This window comes from Oryza glaberrima, chromosome 1 (assembly GCF_000147395.1).
Source record: "Oryza glaberrima chromosome 1, OglaRS2, whole genome shotgun sequence".
Lineage (NCBI taxonomy): Eukaryota > Viridiplantae > Streptophyta > Magnoliopsida > Poales > Poaceae > Oryza > Oryza glaberrima.
The window spans coordinates 33468188-33488450 of NC_068326.1; the positions used below are offsets into that span (position 1 = coordinate 33468188).

Sequence of the window (20263 nt, forward strand, 5' to 3'; positions counted from 1 at the left end):
ATTTCGCTCGCCGATCGGTTCACAATCATCACCGGTGTGTCGGCTGCCTGCTTTTAGATCAGTGACACGGCCGGAGTTCTTGAAAACGCGAGAAGGAATCCACGCTGCCTTTCCCGGACCGTCACAGACCTCTCCAGTACAAAGCTGCAGTAAGAACTTGCAGCCGTAAAATCTGCTGGTGCCAGTCTGCCAGAGGCAAGAACCGCAGTGAGTTAAGTTCCTCGGAGTTCATTGGCTTGATTCCTTTGATGCACTATACGGACAGTGGAACTTTAATTAACCGTGTAATCATGATTTTATACACTTGTTATACTTGATCACGAGCAAATAGGAGCACACACCACACAGAGCTTAACACCAGGAATTTCAGGCGATACAGTAAGAACATGAATGCACTCAAATGGCACAAGTATACACAAAGACTAGTAGTCCTTAACAAATTTTATTAGTAAAACCTAGATTACCCTACATTACAGCTCTGTGGTCGTCGAGACATCGATCATCTTACCACCGCTGATTATCACCCCCATTACTTCAGGATTAACTAGATCAATTGCCAAGGCTTTCTTTGCGCCAAACCCCCTGTTGCTGTAAGACCGTCTCCCTGCACCCAGTGGGCTCCTCTCTTTCTTTGATGGGCTTGCAAGCTGCGCCGGCGAGAAGCTGGGCGTCGCATATGCGGTCACAAACGGTGTGCCTGAGGCAGGCACTTGGTACGGTGGAACAGCAGCCTTGTTGCAAGCAATCCTGCAATCTGCATCACCCTGTGGAAAATGCTCTGCATGCCTGTTCAGTTCATCGATGTTCAGTAGGTCGTCGATGCGAGCGACAATGTTGGACGCCAGACTCTCCAGCACCCTTGAATAACTCTCCAGTATTGATTTACCCACATCCTAGAAATGGTTCAAGACATAATAATGACAGGTGCATCAGTAACTAGCATGGCAATGTGGATAAAACAAACATAGGAAGATTCAGAGAGATACTGCACAAACCCTGTTATACTGAATTTTGCTCATGTCCAAGCTTGTCTGCGTCAGTCCAGGAAACCTTTGCTTCAAACATATCAGTAGGCCCTCTGCTCGTTCGGCAAGCAGCTCCCTCTTCTCCGTGTCTATTATCATGTCTTTCACCATGCCCCAGGATGATCTGCCACTGGTGGCACGGCCTAAGACACTTGCTGGTTTTGCAGCAATCCTCCGGCGCCACACATACACTGATGCCTCGACACGGTTGGCGATTTCCAGTGCTTGGTACTCCGTTGACAGGTCCAGGCAGTCGAGAAGGCACTCAGGAGAGAAATGATCAGACGTTATGTAGCGGTATATGATGTCACCCAAAGTTGCCCTTCCATTCTACATCCAAGATGAAGGTAACAAGCTGAGATCAACTAAATTACACATGAAATGGCAGATGAGGTTAGGTCAGGGTAGAGAGGCATGGTACCTTTGGTAGGGATTCTAGATACGATTCAGGGACCTCCATTTCAGCTAGAGCATTGCTGTTGATGGCCAAGGCAGCCTTCAAGATTTGATTAGCACAGTCACGTTTGTGCTGCAGTTGCTTCCTCGCTTTGTCACGCAGGCCTCCGGGAGGAACACGAGGCACCGGCAACCACCATTTCTCATCACGGCGGTGGAAAGCTGCTCTGAAGGAAGCTGAGCCATCACAATCCGGTGCGCATATCCCTTGTTCAACGTACCAGAACTCAGGGTCTCTGAAGCTGTCCAGGATTTCCTGAGAAATATTGCTCTGAGAAATTACTAAATGTCCGTGTTAAGGTTGGATTGTATTGAATTCACCGACGTGAAAAACTCACAATGAGCATATGGTCTAGCTTCCGAAGTGCTGGCAGATTGATGTATAAATCAGATCGTGGTCTGCTTGTCATGACCTGAAATGTTGCAACAGGAAAAAAATTGTAGCAGTACATTTTTTAGTGAGGAAAGGCAAACTTAATAGAAAAACTGTACAGCATTTGTCAGTTCGAAAATTACACGAAATCAAGAACACGGAACACGTATTTCACTCATGTATATGCAGCACTAATTACACGCACTACTGCTCATTGCCAATGGATTCAGTACTAATAGGTGGTTAGTAATCAATATTCTGCAATATTTGGCAGCCGCATAACATGTACTAGAGATTTGGTTTGGTTTCACTATTTCAGTACCCACGACCAAGGGCTGCTTATCATCTTCCTATATTGTCCTCTGTTTCATATTATAAGTCGCTTTGATTTTTTTAAAAGTCAAAAATTATTTAAAAAATATTAACATTTATAGCATCAAATTAGTTTTATTAAATTTAACATTAAATATATTTTAATAGTTTTTATTTTATGTTGAAAATATTGATATGTTTTTCTATAAACTTGGTTAAAGATAAAGAAGTTCGACGTTTCTTTTAAAAAAATCAAAGCGACTTGTAATATAAAACGGAGTGGTATTCAAATTTTCAAATTGCGTTGTTTAATTAGATGTATGTAAAACATGTTATGCGTGCATGGGTTTTTCTATTGATCCCATTTAACCAAGAATGATACTCCCTCCGTTTCAAAATGTTTGACACCGTTGACTTTTTAGTACGTGTTTGACCATTCGTCTTATTTAAAAAATTTAAGTAATTATTTATTCTTTTCATATCATTTGATTCATTGCTAAATATACTTTCATGTACACATATAGTTTTACATATTTCACAAAATTTTTTGAATAAGACGAACGGTTAAACATATGCTAAAAAGTCAACGGTGTCAAATATTTTGAAACGGAGGGAGTATATTGATATGGGCATCTGTTGTCATGTTAGCATGTCCTTCCATGACATTACATTCGTTTGGTTACAGTTTAGGACTAAGTTCAGATACGGAAAACATGTTTAGTTAACAGGTTTCTCCTTTCTGTGGCTACAGTTCTCGCACTAAATATAACAAAAGCTGCGTATGTACACGGGGTACGTGCACTGTTTCAGTATCTACGGCCTACGGCTGTTTATCGTCCTGCTCTGCTGTATATTCAAATTTTCTGGTTGCGTCGTTTAATTAGCTCTGTATGTAAAACATAGCATGCGTGCACGGCCTTTTTATTGGGTACAGATGCGAAAATATACAACAGTTACAGTGATACAGTAACATTTTTGTCTTTCTTCTCCATGAAGCTGAATTCAGATAGGTAAAAACAGTTTGCTAACAACGGTTCGATCCCATTTTCTAGTGGTCCTTGTGCAACTAAAGTCACCATTATGAACCTTTCCCGTGCAGTGCCATGGTATCAAGTTCTATGGAAAGCCAGCAGTTGCACTTGTACTTATATAGAGCAACCGCTTTAATAGCCTCCAATTTCAGAATTGAACCAACAAATCCTATCGCCAGACAGCGCAGAGGTGTTGAATAATTAAATTGAAATAATGGGAGTTAACCGGACAAGCAAGACATTTGATGAACCGTTTTGAATTTGCAGCTCCTGAATTGAGCCAGCCTACACGGGTTGATCTGTCTGTGACCGTACGCTTTGAGTAGAAAAAATGGCGCGGTAGCCGCTCAGGGCCTGGAGTTTACTAAAAGAAAATTTTTTCGGTGTTTGGATGTTTGACCGGACGTCGGAAGGGGTTTTCGGATATGAATGAAAAAACTAATTTCATAACTCGTCTGGAAACCGCGAGACGAATTTTTTTGAGCCTAATTAATCCGCTATTAGCATATGTGGGTTACTGTATCATTTATGGCTAATCATAGACTAATTAGGCTCAAAAGATTCGTCTTACCATTTCTTCCTAATTGTGCAATTAGTTTTTTTAAAATTTTATATTTAATGCTCCATGCATTGATATTTTTAGAATTTTTTTTAAAAAAAACTAAACCAGGCCTAAGTGATAATTGCAGCCAGATCGAGCTGCTATGCTAGTGCGTACCTCGAGCCTGGTTCCGTCGGGGAACGATTGCCAGGTGGGGACCAGTTCGACGATGTGGTCGCTGACGCAGAGCAGCCAGCCCATCTCGCGCCGCCACATGGCCTTCTTCTCCGGCGGGAGTGGCTCCAGCCTCCACAGCTGCCCGAAGATGGTGGCTGCAAGAGACGCAGTAGAGGTGCGTTAGTGCTAGTACACTGTACACCTAAGTAGAGCTCCACATTGATCAAACGGAATCATGAGGTGGGGAGAATTCTCACCGCAGAGGTTGGTAATGGCGTTGGCAATGGCGAGCGCCGTGCACACGCCCTTGCCGCTCCCGGACATGTCCTCCCCGAGCAGCAGCTTCGCGAACCTCTCCTTCATCATCTCCATCTCTGCTCATCACCATGCACAAGTATCATCAGTACGCTGCACAACCTGACCAAGGAGAAGAAGAGCGCGCGCATTGCTCGGTAGTGCCGGTACCTGAGCTGGGAGCTCTGCGCTTCTGCGCGTGCGGCTTGCTGCTGTCCACCACCTCCGCGCCGGGGACGCGGCCGCACGCCGCCGTCTTCCTGGGCGGCGCCGCCAGCGTCACGGGCCACTCGTCGGCCGAGGCCGCGTCGGAGCTGGAGCTGCTCCCGTCGGCGGAGTCCGTGAACGCCGCCTCGCTCCGCGCCTCCCTCTCCTCCTCCCCGCTCCCCATCCGATCGGTCCCAACCACGCGCGCGTGACGGGGTCTATCTAACTAGTTACACCTCTCCGTACGTGCGCGCTTGCTTTCGCGGGCGCGGGTGTAGTACGCGCTTCGCTGCTCCGTTCCTCGGCCGGCGCGGCCGAGTTCAGCTCCGCGTGCGCGACGAGACGCGCGCGGGCGGGGCGTGGCGTGGTGATTTGCGCGGCGTTTTGGCGTTTCGGTCTCGGTCGTGGCGCGGTGCGGTGGGCGAACGGAAAGCTAGGCGCTTAAAAAAGTTGGGCTTGGCTGGTCGATGGGGAAGAGTGACCGTTGGGTTTTGAGTTGTCTGGGAGGCCTTGGCGAGTTTACTTTTTAGAGGCGGAGAGAGAGAAGGAGAGAGGTTTTCCCTTTGTTTTTCTTTTGATCGGGGAGGGTGGGATGGAAATGGAATCATGGAATGGAACGGGCGGGGCGGCAGCGGCGCGCAGTAACGGTTAGCGAGTGAGGTGGAAGGCGTGCAGATAATAAAGAGGCCGGATCGGCGTGATGGAAACGCTCCCTCCTTGCTGCTCCTGCGGTGCTGCCGTTCTCGTTCTCTCGCCTTCCCCTTGTTGGCGGCTTTCCGTTGCACGCTTTGTGTCGCTATAAGCACAGAAAGAAAGTAAGGAAAAGGTAATGGATCAGGAAAAGGAGTATTGATCAATAGCACGACCGATCCGTCCCTAACAATCATAATTAAGGTCCAGTTTGCATAGCTTAGATTGTGAGAAGTGAAAATCTAGAGAAGCTGACAGTTTTTAAAAATCTTGGTGAAAACCTGGACTGCTTAGGAGAGCTTCTGTTATCTTTTCAAAATGTGTTTATAGCTGGCTTAGAGCACGTACAATAGCAAACTATAAGCCAGCTTAAACACATATCGAGGAGATAAAAGAAGAGAAAGAAAATCAACGGGCTACAGATTTGTAGCTAGGTGTATCATGGACTCCAAGACACAACGTATATATGACAGGTGAGACCATGTATTAATAGTCTAGTATATGTTTATAGGTAATTATTGTACTCAATCCGTCCCAAAATATAAGAATATAAGACTGGATGTACTAGTAAATGTCTCATCCGGTTCTAGGTTCTTATATTTTGGGACGGATGGAGTATGAATTAGTTATTAAGGCAACAATAATGTATATGGCTAAAGTAGTCCATATAGATGGGACCCATATATATAGATTTTAACTATTGTAACCTTCACAATGTATATAGATAGTAAATAGCATTAAGAGGAGAAAAAAAGTAGAGACACATAATATATTTTATCCTCTATGGGCAGCTATATGTTTATGGGTAGCTTTTGTTATTTCTTTGCTATGGACTAGTTCCACAATGTTACTAGGTGGTTGAATGGAATACTATATTGCTTATGTACCAGTTTAGGACTACATTGTGGATGCCCTTAAGTTGACTATAAATAATTTAGAGTTAGTAGTTGGTTATATTGTTAAATTTGCTCTTATTTGCTCTTACTGTAGGACACTGTCAAGTTAAGGTCATGGAGAGCAAGCCGTTAAATATGGAAAGAAAACACGGTGGCAGCCAGTACTGTTTGAATGTCAGCCTTGTTTACTCCATGTGAGAGAACCCCAACGTTAGACTGTCTCCAACAGCCTTCACCCAAATTTGTTCATTTAGGTCACGCGGGATGTCCGGGTCACGCACCCAATTCTTTCGTTCTCCAAGCCGCCCGCTTCCCTCCCCGCCGAGCACCGCGCCTCCCTCCCTCCCCGCCGCGGACCCGCCTCGCTGCGCCGGTCGCTCCCTGTCGCGGGCCCGACTCACCGTCATCGTCCGAGGGCTCGCCTCGCCGCGCCGGCGTCTAAACCCGACTCGCCTCGTCGTCCGCTTCCGCGTCCCCGACTCACACGGGAGCTCAGCCACAAGTCCGGCAGCGAGACCGTGCAGTGGCGGGCTGATGCAGCACCCGCACGGGAAGGATGACCACGAGCACGCGGTGGCAGCGAGCGGCGAGCCTAGACGAGGCGGTGGCGGGGCGGGCGGCACCGATTTGGGTTGAGGAGAGAGACGGACGCATTTTTGCGTTCTCACTCGACTCCGACGCAAATTGCGTCTCCGGTTTGGGTACTCTGTTGGCCTCCGATTTTTTCATCGGATGACCCATATGTGGGTTTAGGTACCGTGATGGGCAAACTGTTAAAGACAGTCTTAGGGACCCAATGTCAAAGGGTGCATCAATTTTCTACTCCTATCTCCACTCACTGGGCATCCCCACAAACACATAAAGAACGTTCCAAGTCCGACACAACACGGTCCCATACGGAGTACTGCATTCTGCTCCGATAAGCCAAAAAAGCCTGTGTTGATACTGTGCAGCAGACGCTCTGAGGGCCAAACTCCGAAGGAAGCTACGCTTGTCGCGGCGTGCCTGTCCGTCCACGCTTCCCCACTGGGCTGCACACAACTAACCCAGCATGCTACGCCACGGCTCGAGACGAGCGTCCATGCACACGGCAATGGCAATTTTCTCCGTGGCGCGGCGTGCGTCGCGCTCGGCTCGCTTCGGCACGGGCAGCCAGGCAGGTCTCTTCCAGAGTGCAATATTTTGGCTTGGCGTCATGTGACATCGCGCGGCACCTGATCAGACCTCATTGCAGGGTAAGCTGAGACACTCTTCAACTGGTAAGTGTTGTCGTGTGGACCAGTTAAGAGGGGAAGTCAAATGCAGAGTTCAGTTGGAAGGTCGATGTGCACCATTAGATACAGCATTTGGTGTTCTGGTCCTTGTCAGTGTTTGGCTATTTATGTGCCTAGTTTAGTTAGCGTGTACCGGCCGTGTCACCGTTGCCGGTGGCCGACCTCCATTTGATAGCAGCTGGTAGATGGTCACCAGTCACCACCATGCATGGGCATCGTTAGAGCATGTACAATAGTAGGCTATAAGCCAGCTATAAATATATTTTAAAGAGATAAATGAAGAGAGAGAAAAGCAGCGAGCCAGCTGCAGTACGGAGTCCAAGATGTAACGTGTGTATGATAGGTATGATCAGATATTAATAGTATAGTAACTAACTATTATATGAATTGGCTATTACATTGGCTATAGATGATTTGAAGTTAGCAGTTAGCTAGACTATTAAACTTGCTCTTACTTCAAGCTGGAGCTCTACACACAAGCAAGTTGATGGCGTAATAAAAACCAAAGGACGACTGAAGACAATTTCTGTGTTGCTTTAGAAAACTCTGAATTTTCCAACAAAAGGATCCATGTGGGCGTGCTAGAGAGTGATGAGAGCACACGTTGGTCCATGAGGCTATATGGTGGTGTATTGAGGAAAAGCATGTCCTCATTAAAAACGCAACCCAAACATACCTTATCGGCCTCACACGCCGAATGTGACACGGGCACAGGGCGTGCGTATGGACTGATTCTCTTCACCCGGGCGCCCGTCGTGCAAGCGTGTAACAATGGCGAATCGTGATACAACATCTTCCTGTGTGACATTCGTAAATGCAGTTGCCCAACTCAAGCTTGTGCATGTAGACCATAACTTTCCACTGGGCGTTGGGCAAGCACACGGTTACACGGGGACACATAGATAGAAGGGGAAGACAAACAGTTCGGTCCTATTGGATCGGGCTATTATTTGCAGGTCGTCGGGGGTAAGGAATAAGTCTCTTCTACCTCCCTCAACTCACGTCTCTGGTTGAATAGTATCCCTCAATCGTAAAACCGGGTATAACCCATCCTAAACTCTAAAAACCGATGCAAATCAATTCCCCTAGTTTTGGAGGTGGTTTTGTCCCACGTGGCATTTTCTGACTCCATTGACTAGTTGAGTCATCTTGTGACAAGAATAAAAATGACAGTGACAAGAATAAAAATGAAAAACGGTGGGGCCCATTATCAGTGGCCACTGTGGTCGCACACATTCCCCACGCGGCTACGCATCGCCTTCGCCACGTCCCCCACTCCAATCCACCGCCGCCGACCGATACGCCCCCCCACCGACCCCACCTGCCCTAGGCGCCGCCGAAGTCGACGCTCTCCTCCCGCGTGGGCGTGCGCCTCGAGGACACCGTGCTCCTACTCCCACGTCATCATTGTTTCCACCCTGGTGCCCAAGATTGTTAGGCTCCACCTCCCCGGCATCCACCTCGATGACGACGCAAAGGCCGCTGCTTCCTTGCCTCTAGACACCACCGTCCAGCCTCCCCCCTCTTGGGGTCACCCGCCAGCCACCGCCGCCGCCACCACGCAATGGGGGCAAAGGGGGAGGAGGAGGGAGGACGCGAGATGAGGAGTGGCGAAGAAGCCTTGTCGGCGCACTCAAGCCGGGTCGTCGCAGGAGATCGATGAGGGTGTTGGCCGCCGCCATGCCGAGGAGCTACTCCCCCCCACGCAGACGGCTGATGATCTCATCCCACGCGCGGCTATCGTCCATCTGGCGAGCTCCTCCCCCATGCACCATCGCCGCCACCCTGCCTCTATTGATGGAAGTGAAAGGAGAGGAAGAGATGAGAGAGAGGGGGGGGAGGTGAGGGGAAAAATGGGATGAGGTGGAGACCACTGACAAGTGGGTTCCATCTGATGACTTAGTAAGTCAACTGCCATGTTGGACGAAACCGCCTTTGAAACCACCCAAGAGTCAATTTGCAATGGTTTTGGGAGTTAGGGGACAGGTTATACCCGGTTTTATGATGGTGGGATGCTATTCAACCAGGGACATGAGTTGCGGGAGGTATAATAGACTTATTGCTCAGGGTAAAGGTTGTTGTTGGTCCAGTCCAGCCCAGATATTTTATTGTACAATACATATAGAGTAATCAGGTTGGCCTACTTGCTTTAAGCCTTTTGGGCTGCGACTTTGCGGCAATAACCCATCTTAAACGGAACCGGGCCATGCATGCTCCAGTCTAGCTGTTAGAGGAAAAAAAAGTTCACTCTAGAACCCTCGATTTATCACCTAGTTTGTAATTCGTCCCTAAACCGCATTAACAAATAAAACGCGTCCCTCAACTTGTAAAACCGGTGTAAACCACCTTCCCTCATCCCCCCAGTATTCCACCGCACCTCCAATTCCCCATCTCTCTAGTGCGGTGACTGATGAGGAGAGGGCCGGTGATCGGCAGGAGAGGAGCTAGTCAACGGCGGGCGGGAAGGGCAGCGCGCTTCCGCGGTGGACTACCTGCCACCCTCGGCCTTTCACCGCACCTCTGATTGCCCATCTCTCCAGCGCGGCGGCGGCCAACGGGGAGAAGGCCGATGGCCAATGGGAGGGGAGCTAGGCATTAGCGGGCTTCCGTGATGGACCACCTCACCCCTACCCCCGGCCTCCGCTGCACCTTCGGTTCCCCTTCTCTACAGTGCAGCGGCTGTTGAGTAGAAGGTCAATATTCGACAACAGTGGAGTTAGGTAGCGGCGGTCGAGTGAGCTTGGCCCTCATAACTCCTTGAGCGGCCGACAAGAGAGGAGTTGGGTGGCAGCGGGTGACGACGGCGGTGGCCGTGTCTGATGGCTCCTCCATGACTCCATCCACGAGTGCAGCCTCTGCCTTTCTCCAAGTCGGCGCTGTCCTTCTCCCCGCCGCGCGCCACTCGCTTCCTCCCGTCGGTTGCCACCCTCTCCAAGTTAGTGGTCGTCCTTCTCCCCGCCACCCTCTGATCAGGCATAGCCCTCCCCGTCGGGCACCCCTCTCCATGTTGGATGTGGCTCATCTCTCCGCCGCTCACTACCCTCTTGTTGACCACCGCTCATTGCCCTCCCATCAGTTGCCACTTGAATGCTTGAGAATTTGAGAGATGGGGAAGAGAGAAAGAAGAGTTGGCAGCTAACATGTGCTCCCACATCAGTCAAAACTGGACGCTATATTGCCCATGGATCTCGGGTACACCTGTTTTGTAAGTTGAGTGGCGTGTTATATCTGGTATTGCGATTCAGGATTGAATTTTAGACTCGATTGCAAATTGAAGGACCTTAAGTAAACTTATTCCTTTGTCAAATTAACAATGTGTAATCTAATCTGAACTTCAGTTCCGTGGGCCAGACCTTTTTCTTCGACACTAGACCTGACTACATAAAAGCGTAGCTTAAAACTAATCCCACCAAAAAAAGCCGCATTTCCATGCCGAAAAGCTTCGATTCGCCGCTATGATGATGTACTCCTCCGGCCACCACCAATCAAACCAGTCCACTGATTCAGTGATTCTCTCAACACCGGTGGAAACGTGGAAGTGTGCTCGATGCTCGATGCCCTCCTTTTCCGCCATCTTTTTATCCCAAGAGCATATTTTCCGTGTCGCCCTTGCCTTAAGAGCAGCATCCACTCTTGCGCTGCCTTCTCTTGTTCCACCCTCTTCTCTCATTGGCCGAGCAGAGCTTTGTAACTGAAGCTGCAGTTGGGTGGTAGGAGATGAAGGATTGGGCGCCGGCGATCATCGCGTCGGCGCTGTTCGCGCTGCTGTGCCCGGGAGGCATCCTGCAGATGCCGGGCAGGAACCGGCCGGTGGACTTCATGAACATGAAGACCAGCTTGGCGTCCATCGTGGTCCATGCCGTCATCTACGGCCTGCTGCTCATGCTGTTCCTTGTCATCTTGGAGGCTCATCTCTACATCTGATCCGAGTGTGTTACTGTGATTTCGTTTTCTTGATGACACTGCTGTAGTGCTGTGTTTTTTCTGTTCTCTAGTTTCTTTAGATAACTTCTGGACCTGAGAGGCGCTGAGGACGCCTCGAGCCCTTGATCCTTCACAGCCACAAGGCTTATGGAATACTAATAAAGAAGCAATGATGCTTTATGCTTAAACAGTTCAAGCAGTAGTCGTATGGCTCTAGTTGACTCGTTGTTTCAATTGGCTAAAGCTCGGCTCATCGGATGTTCTTGAAATCGAAGAGAAGAATTATGTTCCGACAGTGATTTTTTTATCAGTTTACATGCAAGAATATAGTGTCTGATTCAAGCGGGGAAGACCGAAGATAGAACAGCATAGTGACTTTGTCACTGTGAACTCTTGTGCCACTTTGTTCTTGCTTGATTCATACCCATCCCGTGGCTTTTAATAGCAACTAGTATAATTTTTGCAGTTTTGAACAAGGATAACTCAGATTTCACAGTGTGCCTAGTGCAGATGTATAAAATGTACAGCGTACCTGCCAGTGTTGCCGTGTTGGGCTAATTAATGTCTTTCTTTTAAAGATAGCAGTAACATGTTCAGAACTAACAACATGTATTACGATTCCAGGCTTCCAGCTTCCAGGTACAACAGCAAACAAAGACATCCAGGATTATTCAACTATACGGACATACTCCAATACAGCTGCAAATGAAACAGCACTGCAGTACTATTAGGTGACAAGTTAGGGTACAACACGCAATATACATTGGATTGTTTCTGTCCAGGATGCAGGTTTGCATTGCTGTAAGAGTAGCGACTACTTTGCCTTGACGACGGTCACAGGGCAAGACGCATTCGACAGCACGTAGTTAGTCACACTTCCCAGCAGAATCCTGCAAATACAATTTAAAAATCAAGCAAAGTACTGGATCAGAAATTCAGCTTTCTGAAAATGATGCTACAAGGGGATATTGTATCGCTGCCCCTGATGAATCTCTGGTTGCTCAAACAGAAACCAGACTGAAAGTTTCTAGAAACATGTCAATGCTATACCGTCGTATCATTCACACACCTCTGGATCTGGCCGAGGCCACGGCTGCCCATGACGAGCGATTCGAGATTGAGCTCCCCCACAGCCTCGCACACCTTCTCCCTCGGCTCGCCCCAGTACATCTTCAGCACCACGGACAGCTGATACAAACAACATCAGGCCTCTCGACCTGAAAGGCAAGACAAAGCATGCTGCCATGCATGCAGCACCAGCATATATAGAGCCAGCCTACCTCCTTCTCCCGGGACACGGCGTTGAGCATGTCGAACACCTCTTCGTCCGAAGGTATATCATAGCGCTGCCTCACCGCCGTCTCCATGAGCTCCTCGAGCGGGATCAGCGCTGCGTGCGATCAGTACAGAGACGACGCGACATGACATGACAATTTTCGATGGGAGATCAAGGCATTCAAAATTTAGAATGCAAGAGGTAAACTCGGTGCGGTTCTCTCTTAGTATTACTATTACGTACGTGATCCGGTGTGAGACCAGAGGACGTTCTTGGCCTCGTCGCGGCCGTGGTGCCGGATGTGGAGGAGGACGAGGGTGTCGCCCTTGCGGAGGAGGTTGTCGGCCGCCCACTGCAGCGCCTTCTTGCTGCTCGGCGAGAAGTCCATGGCCACGCCGATCCTGCGCTCGCCGCCCGCCTCCGTCATCTCGATCCCGGAGCAAACGACGACGACGACCTCTCAGTTTCCTTTGGTCCGCGATGGTCTATGCGGCACGTGTGGGTGTGGCTTTGTGCGCGTCCCCCCGGGTTTGCGCTGGAATTTGTTGTGTTTTCGATCGGTGGGCGGTGGTGGGCCGTGGGACGCTGGATGTGGTGCGACCCGAGAGAGATTCGGCGGTGCGCGAGGCCGCGCCGCGCGCGCGCTGGGTGTGCGTCGCGTACGGCGTACGTACGTTTCGCCGTGCCATGCGTCGTGCCACATGGCCAACCATGCAGGCGAAGGCGCCGGGGGATCAGACGCGTGGCGCGTTGGCCGGGCATGCGGTTCGGACGGTTCAGTTGGGGACTTCAAAGGAAAGAAAGTCTGATTGTTTCTGAATTCTGATCTCACCCGGATTCAACCCTAACCGCCGCTATATATATATAAAGTTATAAACATAGATTTTCTTTCTCGTGTATACGTTTCCTATACCGCCGCATCTGCTTCATCGCCATCTCCATCTGGTACGACGATAATCGACTTTTTCTTTGGTTATTAAATGTTTCGAATCATTTATCAGTCCCCGTTAAGATCAAAAGTTCTTGGTAATTAGTAGCAAGAACGTGGTACTAGATACACCGACTCTCATATTTCACTTCCTTTTTCCCTCACCATATATGTTTCCTAAGATTGGAATATTATGAACGCGAGATTGTCAAAACACATTAATAGAAAAATCATAGAAGTAGAATATCATACTTATTAGATTCTTATAGAATTTTGAAATATAAAAAGGCTTCCAAATTGTCGTTTAATTGATAAACAGCATGCAGATTTTAGGAACTAACAATACATGAAGAAGAAAGCATGAAATACATGAAGAAGAAAGCATGATATGAGATTCTATGATTATTTTCCTCTATTTTTTCTAGAATAGTCCATTCCATAGATTTTAAAGGAATTGATAGAAATCAAACCCTTTTTTCAAATGTCTCATTAGGATTATTTTACATAGGATATTTTTTTAAAAAAAATTATGTCTTTTATTTGTTTCAAATGAGATCTTAGAGTGCTGAAATGTTCTCGCTAGCACCACTTTATCCATGAACCGGAAAATTTTTGACATTACAAAAACCTAGTTCTTTTCTATTTCAGAAAAATACCTGTTTCAATATCTAAGTGAATTGTAGGCTGTGTTTAGATGGTGGAAAAGTTAGGAAGTTAGAAGAAAGTTGGTAGTTTATGTGTGTAGAAAAGTTTTCAATGTGATATGATATGATGGAAAGTTGGGAATTTAGGTAACTAAACACGGCCGTAAACTGATGGTCATGAGTCATAACTGTATTCCCCCGTGAGTGTTTGTTTTATGCTACCAAAATACTACTGATGGAGTTATCAAAGCAAGATTAGGATTTTTATTATGTAGGGAGAATAATAGATAAACAAGTTGATGATGCGTCTAATTTAAGATCAATTCATTTATGTACCAGGCAAAAAAAAATGTTGGGTGTTCTTTTCCTCATAAACCGCTGTGTGAATTACTCTGATGCATTCAATATGTCTATCTTACGTATACATCTTTTATACTGGCTGGAAGGATTATTAATATGTCATTTAAGGCCCTATTTAGTTCCTAAAAATATCACATCGAATATTTGGACACATGCAAGAAGTATTAAATATAGATAAATTAAAAAACTAATTGCACAGTTAGGGGAGAAATCGCGAGACGAATCTTTTGAGCATAATTAGTTCATGATTAGCCATAAGTGCTATAATAACCAACATGTACTAATGATGGATTAATTAGGCTTAAAAGATTCGTCTCGTAGTTTCCAGGCGAGTTATGGAATTAGTTTTTCCATTTGTGTCCAAAAACATCTTCCGACATCCGGTCAAACGTTCGATGTGATACTTAAAAATTTTCTTTTCGCGAACTAAACAGACCCTAAGACTATCCATATAGTTTGTATATCTTTTCGCGAGCAAGTTTTGTTGTGAAATGATGTAATCCAGATCAACTGGTGTCTCAGTGTGAAGAACCCATAGTTCCTAATGGGTGCGAAGACAGACAAAGGCAAGGTTTCAGAATAACCATCCAAGGTTCTAATCAAGAGAAAACCAAAAACATCCAAGGTTAATTGATACTACAAGATTCCTCTCTCTCTCTCTCTCTCTATTTGTTTCCCAACATGACAACAAGTTTCTGATTTGATCTGTGTCTTTCGTTAGGTTCGACGATCACAAGGCAGAGGGTTTGGGTATGGGCACCCATTGCCATCGGTCGTTGGTCTCCCTGTAGCCGAGGCAAAGAGGAGGATAAAACAATGCAGGCCAGATGTCTACATTGAGGTCCTTTCGGTAAATGCGATGCTAACTATGGCTTACCACTCGAATCGCGTTAGGCTCTTAGTGGACAGATTCAACAAGGTGGTAGAAGATCCTCACATTGGATAGGCTAGGCTCATATGCAGAGAACATGCTTTTATGATAGCTTAGTCCTAGCGGTGTCCTGCGTCTGGCACAATATTTGTTAATCGACTTTAGGTTATGCAAAACTGAAGTTGCTTTGTTTTTGGAAATTATTCAACCAATTCTGATATAATTTGTGTTTTGGAGGAGAAACTTGGATGTGATATTGGAGAGGTGGCCTTTCACATACTCAACTACTTTGGGTCATATCGACCTATGTGGGCTTCTCTGCTTTTCGGCCCCAAAAATATCAGGCTTCTGTACCGGGCAGATCGAGTTATGGCCCTGGTTAGTTTCCAAAATTTTTTCTCTAAAAATATCAATATCACATCGAATCTTTGATACATGCATGAAACATTAAATATAAATAAAATAAAAAACCAATTGCACAGTTCGCATGTAAATCGCGAGACGAATCTTTGAGCCTAATTAGTCCATGATTAGCCATAAGTGCTACAATAATCCACATGTGCTAATGACAGATTAATTAGGCTCAAAAGATTCCACATGTGCTAATGACAGATTAATTAGGCTCAAAAGATTCGTCTCACGGTTTCCAGGTGAGTTATGAAATTAGTTTTTTCATTCGTGTCCAAAAACCCCTTCCGACATCCGATCAAACATCCGATGTGACATTTAAAAATTTTCATTTCACCAACTAAACAAGGCCTATGTTGACATATTCTAGGATGATGAATCTGGACATATGTATGTCCAGATTCGTAGCTCCCCATCAGATGGCCTAATCAGCTAAAGAAAAAGGTAAATTTTAAATTTTCAAACTTAATTTTTAGATTGATTTTGAGATATTTTTAACGTATTTTCTTTTTCAGCATTGGTTTTTAAGTCACCAAGAACACATATATAAAAGTTTTATCTACAAATTAAATTTTATTCCCTAATAAGCCATTTTGGCTTATCATGGAAAAAGGCAAACAATGAGGCCTGTAGTACTAGGATGTGTCACATCCGGTACTATGTTGGTTTTTTATAGGACGGAGGGAGTAAGTAGTTGGAGTAGTCTCTACCCGTTGATGGGTTGGTCACACGCTCACAGCAGTCTCCTCTGTGCAGATCATAGCTCATTTTTTTTAGCTTCAGTTCTCTAATCATTAGACCATCCCGTACCTTGAAAAATACTCCTCCCGTATCAGGGGGTGTTTGGGAGGGTCACCCTTAATAGTCAAAAAAAAAAAAGGCGAAGCATAGCTATCTAGGGTATTTATTTATTCAGGCAATAGGAATCAGACGAGGTCACAGGTACAGGCGCCTCGCCAAGTGTAACAAGAGACACGCCCCGTTCTTGTCTCGTACCGACTCTGCTTCGGACGGCCGTTCACCAGTTCTGCTCCTGCATCCTTTTGCCATCATCAGGTAAACACGCCCAGCTCTTTGGGTTAGTGGAGCTATTCCAAAACTGACCAACTCGAGCGATAGCTTGCAACAGGACTTAGGATTTGAACCCAGGGTAGACCTAGCCAAAAAAAATCCGAATACAATACAATACAATATGATTCGATATAAAATGTGGTAATCGATATGGTATGCAACTCTAAATGATTCAATACAAGTAGAAAGTAACAAATAAGTTTGAATCTTACCTAAATAACAATGTAAATAGGATATTACAATACTTAATACTAGTCAAGACTAAGCTTTACGCTTCTTCATGGTCACGAAAGAGTGAATTATGTCTTCCTCACTTACATCGGAGAAGATATCACGCTCAATCTCCTGACAACCATCAAACCATGCAAAATTGTCATATGAAATTGAAGGGGTAGTACACTAGTAGTATGGTTTGCTCAGTCTTTCGCCTCTATTTCAGAAATAGGAAAATAGCTGATTCTACTGCATGTATAACTAATCGTTCCAAGAATTTCTCTAAACATGTTTGTTGATATTGTTCAATGCCTAAATGATAGTTGTCATTATGTACATCTATGGCTAATACGGCCAAAAAGTAATGACAAAATCAGCTAGTAGGTTTAGAATTACTCACCGGAGTCCAGAGAGGCGGAGAGCCGGAGCGGAGAGGCAGTGGCGCCTGGGCGGCTGCCGGCTGGGTGCTGGAACCGCCGGCCGGAGAGGGTGTGCTAGCCGGCGTGAGCGGAGAGGCAGTGGCGCCTGGGCGGCTGCCGGCTAGGTGTTGGAACCGCCGGCCGGAGAAGGTGCGCTAGCCGGCCAGGCCTGGGGCACGCCGGTGACTCGGTGAGGGGCGAAGGGAGTCGTGGAGAGTGTGCGGCCGCGGCGCCGCGTGGGCGCCGGCGCGGCGCGTGAAGGCAGCGGCGCCGCTGCCACGGCTGGACGCGCGCGCCTGGCGGGAGCCGGGAGGCCGCCGCCCGCCAGCTGGACGCGGCGGGAGGAACGGCGGCGCGAGTAGCGGCCTCGCGGGATGGCAGGAGCGCCGGAGTCGTGGCTCGCGGGACCGTCGTCGCCGTCGGTCGTTTGGGACTTGGGAGCAGTGGCGGAAAGGGAGGGGAGATTGCACGGGAGAGAAGAGAAGAGATTAGGGTTTTTTTTGTTTGATGGGCCAAGCTTTTTTCGTGGGCCAATAAAAATGAATGCCGGGTCTTCTCTGGGCCAAATTCTAGAGTAGTCCTGGGCCTATCTGGACTACCCCTTGGACCCGCCCCTGGCAACAGCGATGTCGCTGTCCGAGTAGAACCAGAACCAAATTATTTGAGCTCGACTTCGATCCCCGGATGGTCACCGGTTAGGTTAGCAATAACCAAAACAACGCGACTGAAATTGAAACATCAACCGGTAGCAGACTGCCCGGGCGAAAGAGACTCCTCTGGTCGCCAATAATTTTCGGTGTGACCACGGTTAAAGATTGTTCAGTACAATACGCAACACGCAGTGCCTTCTCGAAGTGCAGAGGAATTATTAAAGCACCTGAAGATGAGATGACCGCATACTTCCAACATGGTTTGGTTCACGCGAAACGTTGGATTGGTTATCGTTTCGCGGTCTCTTCTGGTCGATTTGGTGGGTTAGCGGGTGATTGTGGAACAAGTCGGGTGCAGGGTGCTAGTGGTTTCCGTAAGCAGCTCGACTTGACAACAAATTTCGCCACCCAATCCGTAATAGAGCGTACAGTCTCTGCCGGTGCAACAGCAGGGAGATCAACAAAAATGGAATACAGTAAATTAGACTTGGTGCAGGAGTGGCGTTTTAGACTTAATTCGCACTTGACAGCTACTAGGGGTTTTACTTTTTCTTAGAAGGGTCTGAAATTGATTTTTCTTAACTAAATATAGTTGAATTGTACGTACTTCTAAGCCTGGAAGCAACTAAGATGCAATCGGTGAACTTCAAGTCCAGCATTTTTCTCAAGCAAAGCACCTTAAGGACAAATCCTTTCTTGCATCTGTGACTGTGAGTTCGCCATCAGACATTCAGACTGCTAATTCTCCCAGTACTTGGCACTGGCAGATCTGCCGATGTTTCCAGCGGAGCAAGAGGCTGGATAACTGCTACTAGCACCACTCACGCAAGCGAAAGAAGCACATGAACGCAAAGCACCAACGTATGTGCACTGTGCAGCGCAAATCGCCGAGATGCCGTTCTGTAAAGCGGCGAAAGATTTCGCTTTTGCTGTGCCAAAAAGGCTGCTAGTAGAACATCCGATGCCATCCGGACCGGCCTACGCGTGACCGCCACGTCGGCCGACCAACGGATCGCAAGCGACCGAAAGCGCGCTGCGCCGCCGCTGCCGCCACGAGCTCACGACAATTCCACGAATGCGAATCGAAACGGCAGCGACCACGGCGCCACCCCCATGTGTGTACCTGCGCTGTGCGTGCGGCCGAGCATCCGCGCCGCGAGACGAGCAGACGACTCGTCGCTCGCTTTTCTCCCCAGAACATCGCCGTCGCTGACTCGTTTGTTCTTCTCTCTCGAGCGTACGTGTGGAATGTTCTTATATGCTTTGAACTTACTCCAATGAGAAAAAATATATAGATTAAATTGAAATGCATTTATCATCCTATCGAAATTTCACGTGGAATTTAACTTATATAGAGTTATAAAAAAGAGAAATAGTGGTAGAAAATAAAGTGAACCTTTGTAGTAGTTCGGGGCTAGAGCTCAGCTAGTGTAGCAGCACCGCACACTAAATCTAACCAAATGGAGGTGAAAAGATATCTCGCCACTCATCTTTGCCCTAGCCATGACCGTCGTCGCGTCGGCATCTTCTTCGGCGCCTGCACCAGCGTCTCAGACACCTTCACCATCTTTCATGCCATAGACATTCGCGAACTCTGTGGTGGTGGTGACATATATATCTCATGACATACGACTGTTGTTTGGCCAGATGGCTAGGAAGGTGCCCAGGGAGAGTTGCCCTGGCCCCATGCTGTATACGGCAGTCTTTCTTCATCCTCGATGCCAACCCTCTCCAATGGCTCACTGGCGAGGCCTAAGGCACGACGACAAGTAAGTTATAGCAATGGCTCGGATTAAATTTTGTAAAATTTTAGTGGTCATATAATAGGTTTTATAAATAGTAATGATTTATTTTAAATATAGTGATTTTGCAATGATGTGGATCAAATTGTACTTACTCGACGTGTTAGCTGAGCCACTAGAGAGATGATAATTGTAAGCAAGCAGCAAATGACCATCCATAGGCCCGAAAGGACGCTTGCCATCTACAAGTTACAACCACGATGGCCAGAAATGGAGTAGAATCTCGCCTTGTCACATTGTTATCTGGAGTACACCAGTAGAGAAAATAGAGTATGATATTACCACCGTGTGTCCGGAAAAGATCTGCGTAAGGCATAAAAAGTGATTATGGCGTAATCCTTTGCTTCCACCCGAAGATTTTGGATTCTAAACGGGCCGACGCCCTGTTAGCACGTAGGAGTAGTATAATGCACATGGATAG

The 20263-nt window shown here is 47.2% G+C and overlaps 2 protein-coding genes and 1 long non-coding RNA gene across 3 annotated transcripts; 1 reads left to right on the plus strand and 2 right to left on the minus strand.

The window, feature by feature from the left end:
* Positions 1-252: 252 nt before the first annotated feature.
* On the minus strand, positions 253-4967 carry LOC127785283 (rop guanine nucleotide exchange factor 7-like). The gene is made up of 7 exons (XM_052312721.1): positions 4381-4967; positions 4173-4289; positions 3916-4070; positions 1820-1894; positions 1447-1737; positions 996-1355; positions 253-893 (listed from the first exon to the last, which is right to left on the minus strand). The coding sequence occupies exons 1-7, from the start codon at positions 4598-4600 to the stop codon at positions 471-473; spliced, it is 1641 nt and encodes a 546-aa protein (XP_052168681.1). The 5' UTR covers positions 4601-4967; the 3' UTR covers positions 253-470.
* A 6653-nt stretch (positions 4968-11620) lies between these two features.
* On the minus strand, positions 11621-12966 carry LOC127756069 (universal stress protein PHOS32-like). Its single transcript, XM_052281572.1, has 4 exons — positions 12720-12966; positions 12481-12590; positions 12270-12388; positions 11621-12090 (listed from the first exon to the last, which is right to left on the minus strand). Exons 1-4 carry the CDS (start codon positions 12901-12903, stop codon positions 12015-12017), a joined length of 489 nt encoding a protein of 162 aa, XP_052137532.1. The 5' UTR covers positions 12904-12966; the 3' UTR covers positions 11621-12014.
* Positions 12967-13378: 412 nt separating this feature from the next.
* On the plus strand, positions 13379-15508 carry LOC127760860 (uncharacterized). Its single transcript, XR_008015150.1, has 3 exons — positions 13379-13421; positions 14931-15033; positions 15130-15508. It is a non-coding gene; the product is annotated as an uncharacterized LOC127760860 (long non-coding RNA).
* The last annotated feature ends 4755 nt before the right edge of the window (positions 15509-20263 follow it).